At 35.5% G+C, this 26,772-nt stretch overlaps 1 protein-coding gene across 1 annotated transcript; it reads right to left on the bottom strand.

The window, feature by feature from the left end:
• Positions 1–13,332: 13,332 nt before the first annotated feature.
• Positions 13,333–20,227, bottom strand: LOC104212422 (probable ubiquitin-conjugating enzyme E2 26). The gene is made up of 8 exons (XM_009761669.2): positions 19,959–20,227; positions 19,171–19,273; positions 16,140–16,235; positions 15,173–16,036; positions 15,028–15,091; positions 14,698–14,837; positions 14,116–14,427; positions 13,333–13,983 (listed from the first exon to the last, which is right to left on the bottom strand). Exons 1-8 carry the CDS (start codon positions 20,003–20,005, stop codon positions 13,678–13,680), a joined length of 1,932 nt encoding a protein of 643 aa, XP_009759971.1. The 5' UTR covers positions 20,006–20,227; the 3' UTR covers positions 13,333–13,677.
• Positions 20,228–26,772: the final 6,545 nt, after the last annotated feature.

Here is a 26,772-nt window from a genome sequence, read left to right as displayed (position 1 = left end):
GACATGGAGTATGAGAATCCTCTCGGGAACTTGCTAACTGAAGTTAATGATATTGAAATTGGAGAAGGCTCTGCTGATTCTGATGAGCAGATTTGTGGCTAAATGTCAAGCCTAGCAATTGAAAAGTCCTTCCCTCCTCGCTAGGAAGGAATCTTGGTAGCTTGTTTTGATGTTTTTTCTATTATCTGGGTTATTTTAGGGTTTTGATCCAGATTTTATTTGTTTTATTGAGTCAAACCCTTCTATCCCTCCATGCTGTTTGTGTGAGTCTTGTTTGTCTGTTCTGTTGCTATTTCATTATTCGGGTTATTTTAGGGTTGTAACTCGTATTTTAGGTTGCTTGTTTAGTTGTAAAACCCTTTTATCCTTTGCTCAATAAAATACAGTTTGTCCTTTTGTGTCATTCTGTTCCTAGTTCTTTTCTCGCTAATTCTAATGACATGACATGACATGCGGAAATTTTGGCCAGATCTTAGGAACCGATTTAATCTGAAATTCAATAACTAAAAAAATACTTTTGAGGATGAATAAAGAGTTGGAATACTTTGGAACTAAGGTCGAGAAAAATTCACCTTCAAATCATTGTGAAGATCGGGCTTGAGGATGTTTAATCAATTGATGTTTGTTGGAAAGTTTGTCACTAAGGGATGAAAAAATGTCTTGTGACCATGGCACACCAAGAAGACAGACATGTTCGTCAATGCTGTGATCGTGAAAAGATACCATGTTTGACGTTCTTGAGGTTGGGAGGCCCTTTTTCTGCTACCCAAACACTTTATATCCTTTGCTACCCCTTTTGAGCCTGTGTTATTTTTCTTTGACTACCCTCTTTTGAAATCAAGTTTAGAGTCAAAAAAAAAAGAAAAAGAAAAAAAATAAAAAATTCATGCCCCAAGAGTACAAACTAGGGCAATTCTTAGAAAGTTCAGAAAAAAAAAAGAATTATCAAAGGTCCATGCCCTCAAAAATAGAAGCTGGGGCAAACAAAAAAAAGAAAAAAAGGAAAAAAGAAAAGAAAAAAGAGAAACAGAAAGAAAGATGAAAAATAGTTTAGGTCAGATGTTTGAACTACGTTCGACCTGATTCCTTAAAAAGGATACGTAGGCAGCCTCACGGTTCGGTCCAACCAAATAAGAATTCAAAAAAAATGAAAAAGAAAAAAGTACCCAAAGCTGAAACTGGGGAAAATATTTTATTTCATTCTTAAAAGAGTCGATTCCAAAATTTGTAAGTATACAACCCCGTCATCTTTAGTCTGTTTTGAGTCTCATGCCGGCCTTTCGTCCAACCCTATCCAAAAACCTTCCAAATAAAGACCTCCAGATATGCCTTCAAGAATGCCAAGAAAAGCCTTCAATGAGCAACGATGGTCACACGACATAGAACACTATCAAGTTGCTCAAGAAAACAACAGGAAAAAAAGAGGGAAAAAAGAGTCTTATTAGTGAAAATCCTTACGGGCACTATAAGACGATAGTAAACAGAGATGAATAAATAAGAGAGACTTGTTGGTGAAAACCCCTTGGGCACTACGTGTCGAAAGTGAGTCGTGAAGTTGATGCGAAGAATTGGCATAAACAAGCCCGACTTCAAAGGTCATAAGAATGGTAAACGGGAAGATTGGATTAGTTTGATAGATCAGGGCGTTGAGTCCAAAATGCATGTCATGATTATTAAGGCTAGTTATTGAAAAAAAAAAAAAGAACTCTTCCTTCTATCCTTCCCGACAGGGACATTTCTTGTTAATATTATTTCTTTGCATCATTTGTGTCCTCCACTCTGAGTCAGTCCTTGTCAAAACAAGCAACAAAAGATTTCAAAATCTGCTACCAGCTTTTCAGTTGCACAAAGTAAATTTGGCCAGCACACTCGGTTGTTTCTGTCAACGTGCCTTGAGGATTCATGCAGAGGTTCCCCCAAAAAGACTCTTGTCAGCCCACTTAGCGCAGGCAAAAATGACTGGTGATTCTCTCTGACAGACAAATTGCTCAAAAAGTAGGAAGTCATTCAAGATATCGGAAAAGGTCACCTAAGCAAGGATCTCCAGTTGGGATAAGGCTGATTGAGCCGCAAATACAAATGATACTAGGTGTGAAACAATTAGGGTTGATGTAGAGCAAAAATTTCTTGAAGCCGACTTAAGCTGATTGAGCAGAAGCCAAGCTGCCCAAGATTCAAGGCCACAAACCGACCACCATTTTCAAAACTGACAAATTTTTCTTTGTATGAAACAGGAACAAAGTGGTTCAAGGAAAGTGATTCAAAAAAAGAAAAAAAAAAAAAGACGAGAAGAGCCGACAAAGGGAAGTTTCTCAAATCTTTGCCTTTATTTGTCTTGCTATTGTGCATAAAATCTTACCATTGATCTTTACATTTTTCCTCCTAGGATAAAAAGTCCTAATCTGATGGATTTTCCTCCCAATATAAATCTTAGTCTGATGAATTTTTCTCCTAAGATAGAAAACCTAGTCTGATGAACTTTCTCCTAGGATCACAATCTTAGTCTGATGAATTTTTCTCCTAAGATAGAGGACCTAGTCTGATGAATTTTCTCCTACGATCAAAATCTTAGTCGGATGAATCTTTCTCCTAAGATAATAAATTAGAAGACCTAGTCCGATGAATTTTCTCCTAGGATCAAAATCTTAGTCTGATGAATTTTTCTCCTAAGATAGAAGACCTAGTATGATGAACTTTCTCCTAGGATAGATGTCTTAGTTTGATGAATTTTTCTCTTAAGATACAAAACCTAGTCTAATGAATTTTCTCATAGGATAAACGTCTTAGTCTGATGAATCTTTCTCCTAAGATAACAAAAAGAGGACCTAGTCTTATGAACTTTCTCCTAGGATCAAAATCTTAGTCTGATGAATTTTTCTCCTAAGATAGAAGACCTAGTCTGATGAACTTTCTCCTAGGTTAGAAATCTTAGTCGGATGAATCTTTCTCCTAAGATACCAAAAAAAAAAAAAGAAAAAGGACCTAGTCTGATGAATTTTCTCCTAGGATTAACGTCTTAGTCTGATGAATCTTTCTCCTAAGATAGAAAACCTAGTCTGACGAATTTTCTCTTAGGATATTTTAGAAAAAAAAGGAAGTCTGAATTTGAAAACAAAAGGTCAATTTTTAGTTTTCTTTAGTTATCAATGTTTAGTTTTCTTGAAATCAGGAATCCCGCCTGGAGAATAGGGTCAGTCTTTACTTTAATCAAGCTTAGTTTATAGTTTTTCTAGTCTATTCTTTAGTTTACTCTCATCATTGCATCAATAGTACAAGTGGTTTACAATTTTGCTAACAACTCACCAATCTTCCTAGTGCAAACTGGGGCAGAAAAAATTTCTTTTGTTTTGTCTGTTTTGTTGTAATCAGGCACCCACCTAGAGAACAAGGGAAGACAACTCAAGTTTCAAGGGAAAACAGTTTCGAAGGAAGACAACTCGAGTTTCAAGGGAAAGCAATTTCGAAGGAAGACAACTCGAGTGTCAAGGGAAAGCAGTTTCGAAGGAAGACAATTCAAGTTTCAAGGGAAAATGGTTCAAGGTGTAAGGGAAAATAGTGTCAAGTAACAAGAGAAGACGATTCAAGTTCAGCAATCAGGCGCCCGCCTGGAAAATAAGAGAATTCAATTCAGAATGCAATTCAGGTCAGCAACAAAAGAAGCTCGCGTCAAGAATGCGAGTCAGCAGTCCAAGATGAGAAAAAAAAACAAAAGGAAAGACAAGAAGTGAATCCAAATGCAGAAGTTAATGAAAGATGTGAGCTGCTCAAGACATGGCTGAGGTCACAAGCTCTGCATGTCCCGTCTTGGTTTGAAAAGCTGAAGAAGATTGAACAAACACGTGCGACTGACAAGCATCAAGATTCAGATCAGGGTCCGCATGAAGAACCAACCAAGACTCAAGATCAAGCTTCAGAAGACTCATAGATAGGAATCTTATAACTCGTAGCCGATAGGCTTAGTTAGTCTTTTTCGTTTTTGATTTTGATGTAATAACGGGACCGCGGATCGGAACCTCAGCGGAACGGCACCTCGACTGGCTCTCCATCTCGGTATACTTCATCATCTCACTCACCTCTGAACTACACGTGGCCTGATTCCTTTATAGCCAAGGATATGTAGGCAGCTCAGATACCAGGGCTCGGTCACATTCCCTTTTTCTCTTAGTTTTGGTTTTCTTAAATAAAGGTCGGGTAAAAAAAAAATATGTCTAGTCGTTCTTTATCTGAAAATACTGTATATTTCCAGTCAAAGAGGGGCAACTATAGACATGTGATTTTTGACTCTCCCCAAGATTTTTCATATTTTAGTATGTAAATATTTTATTTAGGCCGATATAGCTATTTCAACTCATTTTTACTCTTTTACCTTATTTTATTACAAGAAAACGAAAATTACAAAATAAAATAGTTTCATTAATGTTTTGTAGTCATTTTAAATCTTGAAAATACCAAAAATAATTTTGTTTTAATGGTCGGTCTTATTTTAATAGTTATTTTACTTAAGTAAGATTAATTAATAAATGAGATCGTATTTTTAATCTCGTCACAGAGAAAGAATAAAACTTGGGCTCGAGCAACCCATTTTAGGCCTAATTTTGGACCTAGCCCATAATTCTCAAGCCCATAATTCCTAGGCCCATACCCCTAACCTAATCCCTACCCCTATATAATAGTATCTAACACATAAAATAAGGGGACACCAAAATTGGATTCCGCCATTTTCTCCATCCAAAAAGATCAGTTCTTGCTTTTGTCTCTTGAATTAGAAGTCGGATTTCCTTTGAATATACACTATTAGCTGGAGTGAATGATTTGGTCGAGCATGCAACTGAACTGGCAGAATTGCTTCATGAATGGGGTCGTGGTCATCATGTGAACTTAATACCATTTAATCCAATAGAGGGATCAGAGTATACGCGTCCATTTTTTATTCCAATCAACCGATCACTACTATAATCCCAAGCTTCACCCTTCAACAGATTCTAATCTAGTGAATATTAAAATGTGGGTCTAACTCCCATTACCTTTTTGTACTTTCCCTTCTCCGATCTCCAATTAGCAAAATCAGATTAATCCTAGAATTCTGCTTTCGAAACCTCTAAATTATCAAAGAAGAAGCCATTGGAGCATGTAATTTCAAAATCAAAATTCCAGAGGGAGTTGATCAGTTTTGGTCGGGAGAATTTGGTGCCAGTGGCTTCCGGTCATATCCCAGTTCGCTGCCCCAAACAAAGGGTTGATATCGAGGATCCGATCCAAATCAATTTTGGGCCTAGGATCTATCATGAGTGGTCATTGTATGAATTTTTCTGGAAGCTTTGTTCAATGAAAAATCGTTGCCTCAGTTAAGGTCCATTATCAATTTGTCTTTACTGTGGATTAGTTGAATATTATGTTTATTGGCTTATGCTAAATCATTTAATTGCTTTATTTTAGTTAAAAATATTGAATGCCTGTTTGAATTGTTGAACTGCATGAAGCCATGAAATATAATACTCTCATTAGTGTTAGTTTACTGGGTTTAGTCTCAGAACATTTCTTATTCTTATCTGACATCGGACTCGATAGCTGCTTTTATTATTTTCCATGCAAGATTGCTTAACTACTGTTGTTCTTAAGGTAGATATTAGTAGCTTACTAGATGCACATGAGCATTTTTGTTTCATGAGAAGCTTTTTTTTTTGAATTTTTTATGCTTAAAAACTGAAAAACTAATGAAGGAAAATAATGGTCTTTAAACAAAGACAATTGTTGTAGTTGTATCTACTGTTATATATACAATGATCATTGAACTTACGGTTAAGAGGGCATTTGATTCAGTTTGGCCCCCTATGTGGATGACTCCTTCTATAATTCTTGTGCCTTACGATAATTTCAAAAATGCTTTAGGAAATAGTAATGGGCATTCTTAGCTTGCTTTGGGTGCTATTAATGAAAATATCATAGCTACGGGTACGGTTCCCGTAACGTAGTAGTGATATATAATTTATAAAATTCGGGTGTGCATTTATGTGACCCAAATTCAAATCTCAACAACGTTAGATAAAATGTGTCGTGGACCGCGGGTGCATTTATGTGACGTGGTTCAAGACATGTTTTAGATGACGTTGAATCTTTCTCCTAAAAAAATAGTTAAGTAAAAGCGGTTATAAAATTAAAATTGTACCATAGGTTAAAATATGTACTAAAATCAGATAATAGGCCAATTATAACAGTTGAGCGACAGTGCTAGAACCACGGAACCCGGGAATGCCTAACACATTCTCTTGGGTTAATAGAATTCCTTACCCGGATTTATGTGTTCGCAGACTGTAAAACAGAGTCAATCTTTTCCTCGATTCAGGATTTGAATCGGTGACTTGGGACACCATAAAATTATCCCAAGTGGCGACTCTGAATTTTTAATAAAAATAATCCCGTTTCGATTGTCACTTTAAGTTGGAAAAAACTCCCTTATACACCCTTCCGGATTATTCATCATCGGTTGTCGTTGTTCCTTTCTTTTTCTTTTTTTTTGTTGTTGGCTTGGGCCGTATGTAATCTGCGACCATTAGCATGGTGACCTTGTATAAATAAGAATATTTTCGTTGTTATCTGCCCTGAACTTTATCTTTATTTTCTCTTTTTGTGATCCTGGCGCAGGATAGATTCCCGTATGGCGAGTCCCGATCTTTCCTTCCCTTTTTGTTTACTGACGGCCCTTGGCCTTAGATATATTTCAAACTTTTCTCTTTGCCGATGGCTCGTGGACTTGAAGGGTATTATTTTGAACTTATCGAAATAGTAAGCCGTCATCGTTCGATCGAGGTCGAACTCTTCTTTTTGGCAAAGGTCATTGTCCTTAAAGGGTGTTATTTCGAACTTATCAAAATAGTAATCTGTCTTCGTTCGATCGAGGTCAAACTCTTCTTTTTAGCGAAGGCCTTTGGCCTTAAAGGGTGTTATTTCGAACTTATCGAAATAGTAACCCGTCGTCGTTCGATCGAGGTCGAACTTTTCTTTTTAGCGAAGGCCCTTGGCCTTAAAGGGTGTTATTTCGAACTTATCGAAATAGTAACTCGTATTCATTTGATCGAGGTCGAACTTTTATTTTTGGCAGAGGCCCTTGGCCTTAAAGGGTGTTATTTTAAACTTATCGAAATAGTAACCCGTCGCCGTTCGATCGAGGTCGAACTTTTCTTTTTGGCGAAGGCCCTTGGCCTTAAAAGGTGTCATTTCAAACTTATCGAAATAGTGACCCGTCGTCGTTAGATCGAGGTTGAACTCTTCTTTTTTGGTGAAGGCCCTTGGCTTTAAAGGGTGTTATTTCGAACTTATCGAAATAGTAACACGTCGTCGTTCGATCGAGGTCGAACTTTTCTTTTTGGCGAAGGCCCTTTGCCATAAAGGGTGTTATTTCGAACTTATCCAAATAGTAACACGTCTTCATTCGATCGAGGTCGAACTCTTTTTTTTGGCGGAGGCCCTTGGCCTTAAAGGGTGTTATTTTGAACTTATCAAAATAGTAACCCGTCATCGTTTGATCAAGGTCGAACTCTTCTTTTTGGCGAAGACACTTGGCCTTAAAGGGTGTTATTTCGAACTTATCGAAATAGTAACTCGTCATCGTTCGATCGAGGTTGAACTCTTCTTTTTTTTGTCCTTGGTCTTAAAAGGTGTCATTTCGAACTTATCGAAATAGTGACCCACCGCCATTCGATCGAGGTCGAACTCTTCTTTTTGGCGAAGGCCCTTGGCCTTAGAGGGTGTTATTTCGAACTTATCTAAATAGTAACCGTCTTCGTTTGATCGAGGTGGAACTCTTCTGTTTGGCGGAGGCCCTTAGCCTTAAAGAGTGTTATTTCGAACTTATCGAAATAGTAACCCGTCGTCGTTCGATCGAGGTCGAACTCTTCTTTTTGGCAAAGGCCATTGGCCTTAGAGGGTGTTATTTCGAACTTATTGAAATAGTAACCCATCTTCATTTGATCGAGGTTGAACTCTTCTTTTTGGCGGAGGCCCTTGGCTTTAAAGGGTGTTATTTCGAACTTATCGAAATGTTAACATGTCGTCAGTCCCAGTACTTGGAGAATCACACATCCTCTGGGGGAGTCCCAGTTCGTTTGACATTGTTTGCATCAGAGAGTGTAATGTCGGAGAGTACTAAACGTTGTTGTTTTGCTTATGTTCGTTCTGCACACACATTGTAGTTTCCTTATCTGATTCCTACCTTCCGGCTTGGAGGTGTCACCAACGGGCGATATTTCGGTTGTCTTGTAGTAGTTTCTCATTCTTTAATTGAGATGTTTCTTTGCTTGCTCGCCCGCACGACATTTGTGTTCCTGCTTGAGCAAAGAGCAGAAGGTGAGTTAAAATGATACTTTCCTTACCCCCATCCAATGGACCAGTGAATGAGAGTAGGTTTGTAGCGTTGTTCGTTTTGTTTGGCATTTTGACAGTTGATGGGGCGATGTTTTCTGAATTCGGTGACTATATTCAGCTCTCTTTCCCCTTCTATGCTGCGCCTTTGTCCTACGTGGGTTGGGTTTTGCCTTAGCGCTCTTTCTGGTGGGTGATCGTATTTCTTGTCTTTGATCAAGAAGAGATTAGGAAATTTCACTAAGAAATCCCCACAGATGGCGCCAAATTGTTTGACTAAAAAGATATTGGAATCTTTTTGGACAAATCAATCAAAAAAAGTGAAGGGGTAAATCTTAGTTAAGTATAATAATCTCCAGATCAACGAGCTAATTGAAAGAATAGTATACGAGATAAAGTAGAGGTAATCGATCATATTGAAACTCTTCATTGTGGCTCCCATTAATCAATGGGAGAAGTAGTTTTGCATATTTTTTTGGAGATTCCTTCTTTCTTCTTTATTATGAAGATTACAAGGAGAGAACTTTGGAGAAAAGATGGACAAGAGACCCTGATCGAAGGTTTTCCCCTATTATATACAGTCATGAGACCTTTGCTATTCACTCGGTCCGACGCTCTCTCACACTATGTCTGCCTTGGTCGTCCTTTAAACGTTGTTTCTTCTTATTCAACGGGTATCGAGAGTGTTGGATGTGGAATAGACCATGTCGTCTTTCGCTGCCTTGCCGCCTGGGCGAGATGTTGGTCAGCTTGACCACAGCGATCAGATTTTGACCAATACATTAACTGCCTTTTCTTTTAGAAATGCATATGGTTAAAATATTCACACACAATATTTACACCAAACCAATCTATATATAAATATAAAATTGGGAATAGAAAAAATAATGTGACATGCTTCTTTAAGTAGTATGATAGTTTATCTTTTTCCTCAGATTTTTTAACCTTTTTCTTATTTTTTTATCAAAAAATGCAAAAAGCATCTCGTTGTCATTATTACTCCTTTTATTGCTATTCATCAAATCCATTTCATCTCTCTTTCTTCCGTTTTCTTTATGCTCATTATTACTCTTTACTCCCTTTCTTCAAATTCATCTTTCTTCCTTACTTCTCTTCCGTTTTCCCCCCTTGTGATTACTCCATTTATTTATTTTTCCTCAAATCCCTCTTTATCCATTAACTTAGAATATTATTTTTATTTCTCTCTATAAAATCCAAAGCCCTAAGGGTAGGCATAAGATTGAGAAGAAGCCAGCGTTGGAGAAACCCTCCGATGATAAAACTATGGCGGAGAAGAAGCCGAAGGCTGTGAAGATGCATCTCAAAGATTATTTTTTGGTGCTGCCATTAGTTTTTTGCCTTCTCCCCTTATTTTACTTTTTTTTTTTGCTTTTAACATTTACTTTTTCTATTCTCATTGATGTTAGTTGAAAGTATTGCTTTGTGTTTGAGGCCTTTTTCTCCTTGAATTGTTGAAAATTGAAATATCTATTTTGCTTAGCATGTTATTCTCTGGTGTTATATTTATTGTAATTTTATTGTTTAATATTTTAGGTTTGGTTGTCTTTGAACGTTAATTTTGTTGCATTTGGATTATTTTGATTTTGAAGATGTTGTTAGAGGTGTTTTGAAATTGGGATTTTGAGCGGGAGTTTTGGTTATGCTGAATTTGCTTGTGAGAAAATAAAAATACGCTTCGCATACAAGTCTAATTCCACAAGAAATAGAAAAGAATATTAAATAGTTTACTATTTTCCTCCCTTTCCCATCTCTTTTCTTGCGTGATTTTTCATTTTGTAAGTGAAGTTTTTGTCTCTACAAAATAAATTCGAGTAATGCATAATTTATAGTAAAACCTTGGCGGGTTCATGCAGTAATATTATGATGAATGGAATGTGAAGAATTTAAAATATATTTATCATACACATCTATTAGTACTAGCTACAAGGCAGAAAAAGTTTAATTGCTATCATAATATTGCGGTAAAATTTTAACTTTTTGGAGTGTAATAACAACTATGGGGGTGGGGAGGTGAAAAAAGGAAAACTTATACAAATGTCCCAAATAAATCTCAACTTACCAACCTCTAGCCATTAGTCATAGACTTACCAAAACTAACCAAAAAAAATTGAAAAATCAAATAATAGGGTTCTTTCTCTCAAAGAATCACATGCAAAAATCACCTTCCATATTTTTAAGCGTGATTAGTAACATTAGATACAAGACGGAAAGGAAATTTCATGGCCGAGGTAGCAAATAAGGTGATGAAATACAAAAATCTATACAATCTTCCAAAAATCTAAACAAAAAAGGAACTTTTTCAATGGGTATAGTTGAAATTCATTGAAAATATATAGATAAGTCGATATACAAAAATTGAGGAAGATTGGAGGTGATTTGGACTGGTTTTGTATCAAAATTCGTAATTAAATTGAGTTCAAACAAGTCTTCTGCGACACATGTATCAAACATGTATCACGCATATATCTCACACACAGGTATACATGGATATATATATGATACACAATTGATACAAATATGATACATATGTGATACACAGTGTCATACACATATCATTTTTTTTTTCATGTTCAGCTTTTACTTCGAATTTTCAATTCAAACCACCTCAAAACTTCACCAAATCATCCCAAAACTGAGATTCAAGCTCCTTAAGTTGTGCCCAATCTATTCTAATAACACCCACTCAAAAAACAAAAAATTGATATTTTTTTTGCTACAAATAGCTAATTGGCTAATATTAGAAATATTTTATCAATTAGTCAATTTTTGTAATGAGCTACTTATAAATGGACATAGCTGATAATTTTCCGTGAAAAAATGGAAATAAAGAACAACACAAGAGTGAAACTAAAAGCTACAACATGAACTTTTTTTAAATTTGATTCAGTCTTCACATGGAAACTTGGCATTATTTGTTCTTTTATTCTTTTTTACTTTGAATTTTGTTTTCCTTAAAAAAATTGAAAACTTGAGATAACGAAATCACATCTTATATCACGTGTATAAAAATTAGATTTCAAATAAAAGGAAGAAATTCGAACAACAACATGAATTTTTTTAGTTCAATTTTGTCTTTAAACACAAAAAGTTGGCATTGTTTGTTCTTATATTTTTTTCCTACTTTAATTAATTCGTTTGTCTACTTCGATTAGTTTCGATTTTCTTTTATACATCTTATATTGTATGTGTAAGAATTAGATTTCAAATAAAAAGAAGAAAATCAAATAACAAGACGTCCATTAAAAAAATCATTTTACTCAAAAAGCATATAAATTAATTTATACATCGGAATTACTATTTGAGAAAAATTAACCAAATATATCTGCTACAGTGTTATATAACAAAAATATTACTATACTATTTATAAAGTTACTAGAAACGGCTAACGCAGTTCTAAAATTAGTAGAAAATAATTAACTTTGCCGTCTATTGTCCTAGAAGAACTAAAGTAAAATATTAATCGAAACCTAATCCCTTTTATTTGAGAATTTTTTTAGAACAAATTATGAAGAAAATATTCAAAATAAATTCACTATTAAATGAGATGTAATATTATAAACTCTACTTTTTTTTGGCTCACTAAACTTTTGATTTTCCCCTTATACGTGATAATCCTTTTTGGGGTAACTAACCCTTTTTCTTTATTTTCTTTTCAATCAATAGATTTTTTACTTTTTTCGTTGTTGTTATATTCAAGGACTGAATGTGAAATTAAGACTTCCGAAGAGCGTCACTTTCAAGCGCATTTGATGGTAATTTTGAAGTACTGAATGCTGATATAGTGTGACATGAAATAGTTTTATTCGAACTATATTGTAAATTCTCATTCAAAAAGATTTAGAAGCAAATATATTTGTGCCTTTTCTTTCATTGTTCTACTTGACTAAATTTTTGTTGATATGGTATTAGTAGCCTGATTTATATAAATAAGAATGTAATTCACCATTTCTCACGATTCTTCATATTTTTCAACAAAATTCACACAAAAAAATTATTTTTGTAATGTCATTTGTGTTCTTCCAGAAAATCGCGCGAAGCGCGGATTAATTTACTAGTTAATATTAATACATGTAACATATATCAATGATTAAGCAACATGTAAAGCCCATTTGGATTAGCTAATTGTAAATAGATAATAAGCTTAAAGTGTTGAAAAGCATTTTTAAGCGTTGAAACTGATTGTGTAAATAAGCATTTACGTATTGGATTGACATGTTGAAACTTGTATTAAACAGTTGATGTGTTTGGTAGAAAAGTGCTGATAAATTATTCTTTTGTTAACACGACTAAAATACCGTTAAAACTTTACAAAAATATTTTAAATTTAAAAAGTTCAAGAAAAGGATGAACAACGAATATAGTACGAAGAGAAAGTAAGAAAAAAAAATTGGAATTTTTTTTTGTAATTAAAAAATATTGTTAGGTATAAATTAGTAAAAGTCTTGATCAAAATAAAAGTGCTTATAATCCGAAAAGTCATAAATTAGGGGTGACCAATTTATGACTTATGGTTGATTTTAGCTTATAAGCACTTGATTTGTAAGCACTTTAGGTGTTTACCAAATATGTAAATAAGCCAAAAAGGTATTTATAAGCCAATTTAACCAGCTTATAAGCTTAGCCAAACACCCTCGTACTCTCATTTTAATATTTATAAGTTAAAGAACATGTGTATTTGATTTAGTTCTAGGATAAATAATTAGTACCATTCATACAGATGAGCCATCCCACTATGTCGCCAGTGTACTTCTGAACCCTGCATGGTGCAACAAGTGGACTAAAGTGGCTCGAATTTAAACAGTGGTTCGAACTTTTTGTGTTGGATCCTTAAAAAATGCATAACTTTTGGAGGACCCAACACACATTCAACAGAATTTACGAAGAGTCCGAGTAACACAAACACTCTATAATAACTTTCATATTTGATGTTAACAAATTCTGAGAAAGAAACCATGAATAAGCCTGTATAAATTATAGGAGCTATACATATTATAAATCAGATGAATACATCATGGTCTAAAGAGCTCTACCTTTGCTGTCTACGAACTCATAAAAACCAGAAGAAAGAAAACACTGAATAAGCTGAAGGAAAGTATAGCATGAGCTATACATATCCCGACATGGATGATGCAGAAAAAAAATATTTGGTTCCTTTACATTATATTACCCAATTATGTTGATAATTGCACCATAATAAAGTTGAACAAGTTGTACAACATTAAGTCAGTTCTATCTATAGTCAAAATCCAATGTCAGCATCCCTCTACATCATTCTCATTGGTCAACCATGGAAATAGCTCATTTTCTTTTGCCTGTTCCTCTTTTTTTATTGAGGAAGCTCGTAACAGGTCCTGATTGCGCCAAGTAAAGAAACTTCTCACAATCCTTTGCACCAATTTCAGTAAATGCATCTATAACCGTCTTGATAAATCCCGCCAAGGAAGCCTTAAAACTCGGTGAGCAGCTCTTGTCACCCTCATCGACATCCTGAACACCTCCCTTGACAAGGCTACCTACTTGAGCACCATCCATATACGTCTTACACGCCACGAGTATATCCAGAGCACTTTGTACAAAATGCCCTGCTACAAAATCCTCAAAGTGCTGTAGCAAGAGCCACGACTGGAATTAGTATTTAATGTAGAAACACAAGCGTGAAAGAAGCGAAAAAGTCGTAAATGACATGCAGCATAACAAACCTTATTTGGCATTAGATGGTTAAGAAAATAAGGATACCTTTGGTGGCCGCCTCATGGAGAAGACCATTGTTCTCAGATTTAAAATATAAGTACTCTCATTATACTGCAGCGAGCTTGCTTCTCCTTTAGGTGTCCCTCTCATGTCTGCCCAACCAGGCTCATTGAAATAGGGCTTTGCATTCAGAATTAGCCCTTGTATGGACACCAAAACTTGTAGCATGGTAGACTCACGAGGGATCCATTTCTCCTTCCCTGAGCCGCTCCAAGTGTTGAGAAGACTCAGGCAGACTTTTCCACAAGCATATAAATTAGGATTGAGTCGAAGGCCAAACGAATGGTAGTGAACTTGCTGGCAACAATAGGTTGTGAGGTGTTAGGCTTAAGGTTGAAATAGGATAAAGTAGTACAGTATTCAGAGAGTTCAGTGGCGGAGCCAGAATTTTCACAGCGGGGATTCAGAAAATTAAAAAAAAAAAAAAAAGTAAACACGCGGAAAAAATCAAGGGGATTGAACAGCTAATATATACATAAAAAAGTTTTGAACTCATATACAAAGTGTAATTTTCCGGCGAAGGGTGTTCAGCGCCAGCCTGGCTCCGCCCATGAGCAAAATACATACCGGTGGAACATTGGGATAGTTGCTTGGAAAGAGAACATCAAAGAAGAAAAGGCCATCATGATATGGAGTTCCATCAGCTCCCTTAATAACTGCCCTCAACAGATCCATTCTTGTTTCATACACCCTGACAAATATTGTATCTGCTCAATAAAAGATGACCAGATGAGAGTGGTCAGAAAAAATTGCAAAAGCATGTGTTATAGTTACACATGGAAGGCTGAGCTTTTAAGACTATACTAGACAGTATTTCTAGGCTTTTGTTTGTTAAATTTCAGAAGTTTGATGAAAAAGAATATCATAACACATCACATGGAACTTTGCTTGTAATACCAGGCAGATCTTTCTCCAGGATTTTCCATTCCTCCTGTATTTTTTTGGCCCAATTCTTAGAAGGCTGTAACAGGGTGAAAGATACAATAAGAAGATGAAGCCAGAAGTAATTATAGTTTCCGAATCTTACTTGGGATTAACTAACCTGGTTTTTTGGAGAAGCAGAATAGTAGTGGTCTGTATAATCCTGAACAGTATCAAATGTTTTGAAAAGACGGAGCTTCTTCAGAGTTTCACCTAATTCTGTATGTTGTTCCCCATTAGAAGCAGGCCCCAAAGGAATTGATGGACTTGCTGTAGTTTTTGCACTTTTAAGCAAACCCGGATTAAAGGGTGCAAAACCCATTTCCTGAGGGAAATAGTTTGCAGCCCCTGACGCATGAGTAAATCCTGATGAGACCTGAGTGGTTGGATTAAGTAATAAATTCGTCCAATCAGGCACCGGAGATCCCATGGAAAAATTTGGGGGATAAAACGCACTAGGAGTAGATTGGTTATCCCAACCATAAGAAGCTGTAGCATGGGATGGATGGAATTTCGTTGTACAATGGGAAAACAAATGTTTTTCTGCCCCAGATGAGAAGTTCATTGAACTACTTGTTCCCTCAAAATTTGAACTTCCAATGGATAATAGTCTCTCTTTGCCTAAAGCAGGTCCTAGAGATGACCAAGACTGCCCAAACTGTATAGGCTGACTAACAAGAGTTGAGCTGCTAAATGAAGTGGACTGGTTCCTTGATCCCATTTTTCCATCGGCGGGACAAGGCATCCATGGGATTGGAGCCTCAACTCCAGGGGGAATATCCATGTTATCAAAATGTGATTTCATAACACCATCATACAGCAAGTCATCATAATACATGTCTATGTGCTCATCAATAACAAAATCATCTATAGTAATTGGATTATCTGATGCTGAAGGGCACTTCTTCTTTGAAGACTGAGCCCCATCTACTGGTCCACTATTAGCTGAACTACCATGACCAAGGGAAACATCGACCAATATATCCTGCAAGAGAGGTTATTGACAAAATTAGTCACCCAAAAGAACAGCATAGAAGATGAACAGAACCAGTAGTATGAGAAGATCGCGTTGGCAATCCTCTGATTACCTTCCCCTTGCCACTAGATTTTACATTTCCATCAATGTGCTTAACATCGCTAATATCTTCTTCCATGTCAACATCTATTATTTCATGGCAAATAACCTACAAAATAATACATTAGCACTAGAATCATAGCCGACACAAAGTTGAAAGGAAAAAAGATTCAATTCAAAACAATAATAGCTTGTCTTGACAATAGAACCAAGGTTCCAGCAGAATCTCTTACAAATTTTAAATAAAAAGCATATACATACACACAGTCAATTCAGAAAAGATACAAAGAGGGGTTAGCTAATCAGAGGGACTCTAGTCCTTTTTCAATTTTCTTTTTTCCTGAAGAGGCATTCATACATATAAAAAGATTTCTAAGGGAGGAAATAGGAACTTTTAATCATTTAAAAAGAAAAAATAAATTCAAATTAACTTTTATAAAAGATCTTAAAGAATGTACAACAAGATCATGTTGAAGGCAGGGTAAGTAACCTGAGCACTTCTTTTATAATGGTGGCGCATGGGCCAACGCGCGCTCACCTCACTAATCTACAGGTACCTACTACCACATCAACTAACTCTGTCCCACCAAGATTTCGACAAATAGGAAAAATCACCTTGAGTATTTTTGCCTCTGCTAGGATTTTGAACTCTGGGCTCCCATGGTTCATTTAGCTTCATTGTCTATTAGGCTACACCCTTGGTGAAAATGCCTACGCACTTTATTCTCGTTATTTTGATAACGTAATAATTTACTGATGTGTGAAAATTTCCCATATAGAAGTGATACACAAAAACTAAAACACCTGGACAAGAATATGGTTTTCCATAAAAGACCCCCAATCATCTATGCTAACAGTTTGTGGGTGCACCAAAATTTACTAAAACCAAAAGATTAGCTCTCAACCGTACAAGAACTTTTTCCACCCCCTCAAGAGATCTTCTATCTCCACCAACCCCACCTCCCCCAATCCAGTAGTACCAAATAAAGGCCAAAAATGTGAAAAAGTCCATTTGAACCAGGGACAAAATAGATTTGAGAAAAAATTGAACTGGGATTTTAATACAGCTTCCGCCCACACCTAAACAGCTCACTGATAACAAAACAACTCAATTCAAAAAAAAAAAAAAAGAAGGAACCAAGTCCTTTTTTCTACAGATTTACTTCTGTACACAGAAGCACAGAAAAAAATATGAGACAATAAGCTAGATGCTAACTCACTTCCTCACCATTCTAAACTTATTACACGTTCCCATATACGAATCCAATAATCAAGCATTACAGTTAATTCTACTTCCTTGTTTTTGCAGTCTGTAACTTCGAACATTCCAATAGTGTAAAATTAACACACTTTTCTAAACCAACAGTAAGTCAAAAGACTTGGTATAAATTTCTTATATCCTAAGATATACTCCACATTGTATGTAAGGGATGAAGATATAATAATATCATGATTTCTGAGCTGACGGGTTTAAAGGTTGTTATATCTATGGATAATGCATCGACAGTATGCACGAGTCTTCAGCAAGAAAAGAGAAAAGAAAACTTATATGATTACATTGTCACATAACCTTCTCTTGCGTGTTCATCCAAATGCATGATGTGTTAACTTGATTGGGAGAGAAAAAATATTACTTGGAGCACTATTTTAAAGCAAAACTTGGTAAACCGGCTAGGATAAGTCCCCCTAACCTTTGCATTTTCTCATAGTCATGCAAAGCAAGCCTGGAATTCATGACTATGTGATCAAGCATCAAACTCAAAATTTGAATTTATAACATTATGGAGAAGGGTAGTAGCTGCTAAGGATGGAGTTTTAAACAATGGATTGTTTTCGAGTGAATAAGCCATATTGAAGGGGAATTTTACTTTTTGGGGGAGGGACTGGAACTAGATCCGTTAGTTATACTGTTCGTAATAAGCATAATGCATTCTTGGGATGATGACATCGGAAACATTCCAAGTGATGCTTTTTTAACGAGAGGAAATTTTTTATTCAAATAATACCAAAGAGGTACTACAATGTAAATGAGGTATGTTCCCCAAGTTTGTAAGGAGCCCATAAGTCCAAGGATATATGGTGTGGTCTAGTGGTCAATAAAGTGGGTTGAGACCTTGCGGTCTCTGGTGCAAATCCCAGCGGACACAACACACTAGGTGATTTCTTCCTATCTATCCCAGCCTTGTTGGATAAAGTTACCTGGTACCTGTTGCTAGCGGGAGTCAGCAAGTATCCCGGGAAATTATAGCTGGCCCGGACACCATGATTAAAAATATTTTTAAAAAAAATAATATATATATATATATACACACACACACCATGTCACTTAATTCTTTTTGTTCCGACAGATATCCAGAATAATCTGAATTTCATATCAGGAATACAATCTGTTACACCTTGAAATGGTAGTCCGTTCTACCCAGATGACTAATATATATACATAATGGTATAGTACTCCACACTCAGAGATATGGGACATTCTGCATTATGGTGGATGATAGAGAGGCTATGGTAGCAAGCAGTTATATCAGAAGGGCTGACCAACGATCTTCCTTCTTCTTTTTTTTTTTTTTTTGAATAAGGTGATGTGACCAGGGGGATCATGTGCAATATAAACTTCAAGAAGGGCATACAGAAGTTGGAGTGTGATAGAAGTTCTTCCAAAAAATCCTTGATTTCTTGGGAAGGGTGATGGGAGACACAATGATTTGGAGCAGGTGATGGACACAACATTACCATGTTAACAAACTTAATTTCACTGCTCGAATAGGATTTAAGTTATATACAATGATAGTGTAACTAAATCTTTTACGCCATCAATGTAATTCAACATATTACAGCAAGCTACTTATCATTTAGTCTAGGTTACCAATAAATGCTAAGTAGTATTAAATACAGTTACCTCTAAGGCTACAATTACCTTTTAAGAGACCTGACTATATAAATATTTTTTACACCATTAGTGCAAAAAACTTAAACTCTTCCTTTCCTAATAAAAAGAAAGTAAATTATCTGCAAAGCCAAAAGCTTTAAGAACTTTATACCTGCTTTTGCTTCGGAGATTTTGATTTGGAACTCCAATTGATAGGTCGCGATATTTCCACTACCTCAGCATCAATTGAACTCCCACCTGGAAATACTCTTTTCCTGTGCATCAATAATACCATCTCAAATCACATATCCCTAAATACTTAAAAAATTAAAAACAGAAAAAAGAAACAAGAAAATGATCAACTGAGTCTGTCTTTCTTTCTTTTCTTTCTATTATAACTAGGAAATCCTTCCTGCCATGCGACCAGGAGGTCACGGGTTCATGCTGAAAACAGCCTCTTGTAGAAATGGTAGGGTTAGGCTGCGTACAATATACCTTATGGTCCGGTCGTTCCCCGAACCCCGTGCATAGAGGGAGCTTAGTGCACCGGGCTGCCCTATAATTAGGAAATCCTAAAGGCCAGTGGCCCACGTGGTGCATAACAGAGCCGCCGCTCTACCCTTCTCCACTTCAACCACTTACATATCACTTAAATATTAGGCTTTTGTAACATCACGCATTGCCTTCTTACCACTAGACCAAAGCTCTGGTTTACTTCAATATTAGGTTTGTGTTGCTTTACTTCAATAACATCAAAATTATAGACCCCAAAATACTAACATATAAAAAAGTTCATCAATTTAGGGTCGTATTTTACACTTTCTCTCGGAAATCAACACAATCAAGAATCACAACCCACCCACCCACCCACCAAATACTTTTTTTGAGGAATAATATAAAAACAAAAAAATACAATAAAAGAGAATGATCAACTGAGTGTGTCTGTGTGTTTGTGCTTACATGGAATTGCGACTGACATATTGAGCACGCGGTGTGGGCGTCTCCATTGGTCTCCGATTGTGTGTATAGGTGAATTGATCAAATCGGCGATTAGGGCTAAAGTCCACAGTTTCTCATCATCTTATTATTATACATGCAAAATCGACTATGTAATGTTCCGTCTCCCCCGGGAATTCTACATTTAACATAATCGACTGTGTGTGTGTGTGTGAGAGAGAGAGAGAGAGTGTGTGTTTTGTTCCAAAAGGAGTCTATCTAGCTTCCCGACTCGCTCTTCCCGCGCCTAGTTAAGTAGGAAGTACTAACCCCCCCCCCCCTCCAAAACACAAAAACACACACACCCAACCATGGGGGTGTTTGATAATACATTGGTATCAATTTAATAAAATTTAAAAAAGATATATATATATATATATATATATATATATATATATATGATTAACCATTATTAAGTATTTAAAGTCCAAGTGAAAAAACACATGACGTAAACATGGTAAGTTTTCATACTTCGTCCATTTCAATTTATACTAGTTAGTTTGACTTGAAGTAATATATATATATATATATATATATATATATTTAAAACTTGTGATTTTAAAAGTTTATGGGGTAAGAAAATTTTGGGATCATGATATTTGTACGGTGTAAAGGGTTCTCAATAAGGGTAACTCATTAATAGATTTTCTACTGATCCTATAGATTTTCTACTGATCCTGGTTTTATAATTAGGCCGTAGAAACTACTATAGTCATAGTCTATAAATTGAGAACCATGTATATAAATGAATATCCTAAAAATGACAAATGAGAAGTATTAGGTTGAAGTTTGTCTCCATGCTCTTTGGGAGTGGAAATATAACAAAGACAACCAAAGAATGAAAGAATATTAAGTGATGGGCAATATATTGCAGGATGAGAATTCCCAAGTAAGACATATAATCTCATTAATTAGAAAGAAAAGGAGTGCTTCGAATGAGAAATAGATATAAATACCATCAAAGATGAGATACTTACCATAGCTTGTACATGAGGCATTTGTTAGGAACGAACTTTTAGATTTTGGCGTTAGTTAGGAATGAACTTTCATTCAAAAATTGTCTTGGTCAGTAGAGATGAAACTTTTCCTTGAAAATTGACGCCATTGTATATATTATTTGCTTTTGGATGTCACTTAGTTAACAGTACTCAATAATCATGTAGATATTACTCCAATTTAAGACTATTCATGTATTCTACTTAACTATTTCTTTCCTGATCAAAATTCACTCTTCTCTCCTTTTGATTCTATATATTTAATATTTATTTCTATGTGCAAATAAATAGTTGACATGCACTTCGTGTTTTAATTGTTCTTTTTCTTTAGCAGTTTAGAAAATTGTACTTTTCATGATCGGCCAATTATTGAATATAAAAGTCAAGGATATTGGTAAATGTATTTGTTGTGTTAATCCTGCAAAAATATACCTCGAATTTATACACACTAGACGTGAGTAATCGTTTTACATGAAATTTATGTGGACTAAGAGTACCAACATTCACATTTTCCTAATTAGACACTTGAACTTTTATTGTTGAAATCAAAATATAAAAGAAATTCACTAATAAAAGAATAAAAAAAATTAAATGGACAGTAAACTATGGTACCGTATAATACCATAGCTCATCATCGGATGCCGTCTAAATCTTTATATATATATATATATATATCTTGCATTAGATATTTATATTGTCGTGCTAATGACAATGTAATTAGTTTGAATTAGCCAAATTGATAAACTTTACTAGACTTTATATGTTCTTGATAGATTAAGCACTTCATATTTTGTTGTTTTTTTTCTATTTGTTAGTTCTTTTGTGTTGATGGATCACCACATAAATTCTCCCTTTTGCGAAAAATAAAGTTCTAGATTTGCATGCAATTTCTACAGAGCATACTAGGTGATTAGTTTCAGTTTCTCTCACGTCCATCATTTGTTTTTATTTGAAGGATTGTTAGGAATAGAAACAAGCAACTCTTTAGCCAATTAGTTCTGTCATGAACAGGTTATGTAACCTTGTCAAAATATAAAAAATTAATCACATAAAAAAGCCAAGGAGATTCAAAATACAATAAACATGCGTAAACGAAAAAAATCTTACCGAGCAATAACAATATAATATTTTCTTGACGCTCCTTGATTAAACGTGGCTTTGCACTTCTCACATGAGCAACTTTACATAGTAATTTCAAGAGGATCATCAATATCGACAAAAAGAGTCCTGGTCATGATAAACTAACAAGATGATATCCAATTAAACTTTGATCATTCATTTCCATAGGTTCAAATAATATCCAATCATCTTGACCTCGACGAAAAAATTAATATGCGACAATTCACATTAATCTATCACAAAAAATTGTACTTTTCCATTAATTTATACTTATATACTCAAAGATTTGTTATAATAATATTAATATTATTTTATGAAGTTATGTATAACATGACTCGGCATACACGTGCACCGCACGTGCCGAGAAACTAGTTTATTAAAATAAAAAGTTTAAAGTAAATTATTTTCAAATGTAGAAATGTGTTATTTTTTTTTTAAAACAGATTAATATGAAAAGTGTGTCATATAAATTAAACTAGAGAAAGTAATGTCTTTTTCTCTATGGTTAGATAGATAAATAGATAGATAGATAGATTAAACACAAATAGAGTAGTAATAAGGTGAGTATTAGACCCTTGCCTAGTTGGCATATTGCTTCATTAACAAATACCGGGGAATTGCAAAAATCCATAATTTTTCAAAAGCTTTATTGTTGGCTCCTTCTTTATGTCTACCAATCTATTTTGCGCTATATACTTAGAAGTAAATTCCACAATTGCTTGATTATCTCGGCGGAGAGAGTAGTATATTTTAATTTAGCTTCCATACGAGGATAATGTAAAACTTTTTTAAGATTTTCATGTCTTCTAAGAGAATAATAAAGATAATTATCTATAGAAAGTGAAATGAGTAATTACTTTTTCTGTTTTAATTGTTTAACTTAGTTTGACTTGATATAATATTATTAAAATTTATTATTTTTAATACATAATATTTGTGTGACTATAAGTCATTGAATTAGTTATAATATGTTATAATTTTTTGTGTTTACAAAAGTTTTTCATTGAAGAAACATAAAATTTGTCGTTCTATTTGAAACGGACTAATAAATAAATAATATAAAATAAAGTAAAACAAAAAGTAAAAAATAAATAAAATATTTACTGCAAAAAGCTAAGTTTAATATTTCAAGAAAACAATATTATATACATATATAAATTAAATTTTATAATGTCTCTAAAAGATTATGTATATCGATTAATCTACTAGGCAGTTGAACTCTGTTTTCAAATGTTAGAGTAGATACTAGATATGTTCAAACCAATTATCGTCCACCTTTCTAGCTAGAATTTTAATCTAGGATTTCCTAGTTGAATCTCTCCATCTTAACCATTATTAAATCATCCTTTGTAGGAGTTGTATGAGTCAAAATCAATCAGAGAAATTCGACATACGGAGACAATTGTCATGAGTAACCTGCGAATCAAATTAAGTTGTCTGGCCGAGGTCGAGCAGTGATCAATAAGACCGAGGTCGAGTATTGATCAATAAGGTCGAGGTCGAGTAGTGATCAATACTCCGAGACCGAGGTCGAGCAGTACAAATAGAAGTAATAGCTAGTTTTGCTTTGTAATCTTCAAAGGGAATATTCTACTGAACATTCCCTCTAATTGTACTTTTTAGAATTTTCTAGGGATATCTCTTATAAATAGGAAGAGAGAGCAGATGACTTCTCTAAAAGAGCAGACTCTCTATCTCTAGAAAAAATAAAAACATATCTCTCTAAAGAGATTAGATGATCGATTATCCCACACTCCCTCATCATATCCGAAAAGGGTTATGAGATTCTTGTATTTGTCTATCATTCATCTCTATCAAATAAAAGAGGATCCGCCTCACTCAAGATTGGGTGAATCTTCTCCTTTATTTATTCTTTATTGTCATTTAATGTTATTTAATGTATCCGTCCATAACTGCTGCCAACATTCACACTCTACTATATTTTTTCTATTCATGTTATCCATCTGAGATCTAGAATTAATTATCCTTAACTAGGATTTACCCTCTATCTTCTTATTTAATTATTTTAACAAAAAGTCTCATACTTTTTAGTCAAACAATTTGGCGCTATATGTGGGAATTTTCTAGTTAAAATTTTAGTTTCCTCTAGATCTAAAATTCAATTAGTTCCACTTTTTGTTCATTGTAGCGTCATCCTTTCGTTACAAATGCAAACTGGAAAAACTGTAGGCAAAAGCTTTAAAGCATGCCTTTGTGATATATGTGGCTTAACTTTCTCCATCTCCTTTCGTCCTTTATGATAGGCACATTTTTTACCTGCAATAAGTGTCATTAAGGAAGCAAAGGTTAAAAATAATTTGTTAAAAGTTACTTATCTCAAAAGGAAGTTTGTGGTTTAGTGTCAATGTCATGCAGCACTATACCAAGTTCCTAAACTCAAGATTGGTTTTGTGCACCCAAGATTGGATTGGATTAGGTTACAAACGCATCGGGATTGGGACTCGAACTCGAGGTCCCAACAAGCGAAGTAATTTGTCAGTCCATAAGATGCCCAGATATGACTAACAACGAAGCCGAGCTACGAGGCCGTAATTGCAGGTCTAAAGCTAGCCTTCGAGTACGGAGCAGAACAAGTCGTCTTACGGTGCGACTCTCAGCTTGTTGTCAATCAAGTCGCAGGGACTTTCCAAATCAAGGAACAAAGACTGCAAAAATACCATGCCGAGATCTACAAGCCGTTACCCGAGTTTGACGAATGCCAGCTCGACCAAATCCCTCGAGCATGAATATCGAAGTGGACAGCCTTGCCAAATTGATAGCGGCCACTAAAAGTATAACTGGAGAAGGGAACGTGGTCACTCCCTTCCACTCATTGACCGATCAAATCGAGGTAACGAACGACTTCATTTGGGTTTAACTGACTATTTTTCTAAGTGGAATAGAAGCATGAGCATTCTCCCAAATATACGAACAAGGAACGATCGTCGTCAAAGCAAATCCGAAGATGTCGAGAGACCATATAGACTGGGATTGGATTGCCATCCCAGAAAAACATGTGAATCTCTCCGATATGTGTAGGCAAAGCGTGAATGCATGAAGCTCACCCGCATTTTCTCAGAAGCGATGCTGCATCAATTAAACAATTTATATTCGACCTCACTTGAATTAACATTCAACCTCGCTCGAATCGACGTTCGACCTCGCTCGAATCGACATTCGACCTTGCTTGAATTAACATTCGACCTCACTCGAATCAACGTTCGACCTTGCTCAAATTAACATTTGACCTTGCTCGAATGAACATTCGACCTCGCTCAAATGTACGTTCGACCTCCCTCGAATCGACGTTCGACCTCGCTCGAATGTACGTTCGACCTCCCTTGAATGTACGTTCGACCTCACTCGAATCAACTTTCGACCTCGCTCGAATCAACATTCGACCTCGTCGAATCTCACATCCGACCTCGCTCGATTTAACGTTTGACCTCGCTCGAAAAATAGAATCAGAAATAAGTAGCAAAAGTAGCATTCCAAATCAAAGGAGGTACCTGATAAGGCATCTTACAAGTGCCGAATCGCCCGTCCAGATCTAAGGACGCGGATGACCTCCTCCGATGTCGCCCTCCTTGCCAAAGCCGCCATCCTGGCCTCGTTGGCCTTCTCTAACTCTGTTGTTTTCTCGATCAACTCATCACTCGAGTCATTGGCCCCGGTCAAACTCTGCTCAAATTCAGTCCGCAGGGATACCACCTAGACCTGAAGATCGACACCCTCAGCTGAGATCCTCAGTATTTGACCTCCCCATCTGAATTTCTTCTACGATTAATGAAGTCCGCTCACCGAGCTCGACCAAAAGACGACCTCGATAAGCGGAGGGACTAACTGTATGGGTCAAAATCAAATTAGAGAAATTTGACATGCGGAACAATTATCACGAGTAACATGTGAATCGAATTGAGTTGCATGGCCGAGGTCGAGCATTGATCAATAAGGCTGAGATCGAGCAATGATCAATAAGGCCGAGGTCGAGCAGTACAGATAGAAGTAATGATAAGTTTTGCTTTGTAATCTTCAAAGGGAATATTCTATCGAATATCCCCTCCAATTGTATTTTTTTAGGGTTTTCTAGGGATATCCCTTATAAATAGGAAGAGAGAGTAAACGAAGGGGTGTGGGGACAGAGGACTTCTCTAAAAAAAGTACGACTCTCTATCTCTAGAAAAAATAAAAACAAATCTCTCTAAAGAGATTAAATGATCTATTATCCCACACTCCCTATCAGATCCGAAAAGGTCCTAAGATTCTTGTATTTGTATATCATTCATCTTTATCAACTGAAAGAGGATCCGCCTCACTCAAGATTGGGTGAATCTTCTCCTTTATTTATATTTTATTGTCATTTAATGTTATTTATTACATGGTCTTTTTCATACTATTAGATCCGTCCATAACTACTGCCACCATTTGTACTCAACTATATTTTTCTATTCATGTTATCCATCTCAAATCTAGAATTGATTATCCTTAATTAGGATTTACCCTCTATTTTCTTATTTAATTAGTTTAACAAAAGGTCTCATACTTTTTAGTCAAACACGAGTCTTTATAAATAATATTTTTTCTAAATGATTTATGAACTTTTTCATTCAATGTACTATTTTTGCGAACCTCCGCAAGATTAATAACCTCTATTTTATCAATAC

The sequence above is a fragment of the Nicotiana sylvestris genome, chromosome 8, assembly GCF_000393655.2.
Source record: "Nicotiana sylvestris chromosome 8, ASM39365v2, whole genome shotgun sequence".
NCBI classification, from domain to species: Eukaryota; Viridiplantae; Streptophyta; class Magnoliopsida; order Solanales; family Solanaceae; genus Nicotiana; species Nicotiana sylvestris.
Note: the sequence above shows the minus strand (reverse complement) of the source record. Positions and strands in the feature narration are given on the sequence as shown.

Excerpts from the sequence above, each read along its gene's own strand:
- LOC104212422 (XM_009761669.2), bottom strand. The coding sequence starts at position 20,005 with ATGGAGACGCCCACACCGCGTGCTCAATATGTCAGTCGCAATTCCAT. Across the intron at positions 15,092-15,172 it reads CTGCTTCTCCAAAAAACCAG|CCTTCTAAGAATTGGGCCAA; the intron begins GTTAGTTAATCC and ends ACCCTGTTACAG. Across the intron at positions 13,984-14,115 it reads CCATGAGGCGGCCACCAAAG|CACTTTGAGGATTTTGTAGC; the intron begins GTATCCTTATTT and ends CTCTTGCTACAG.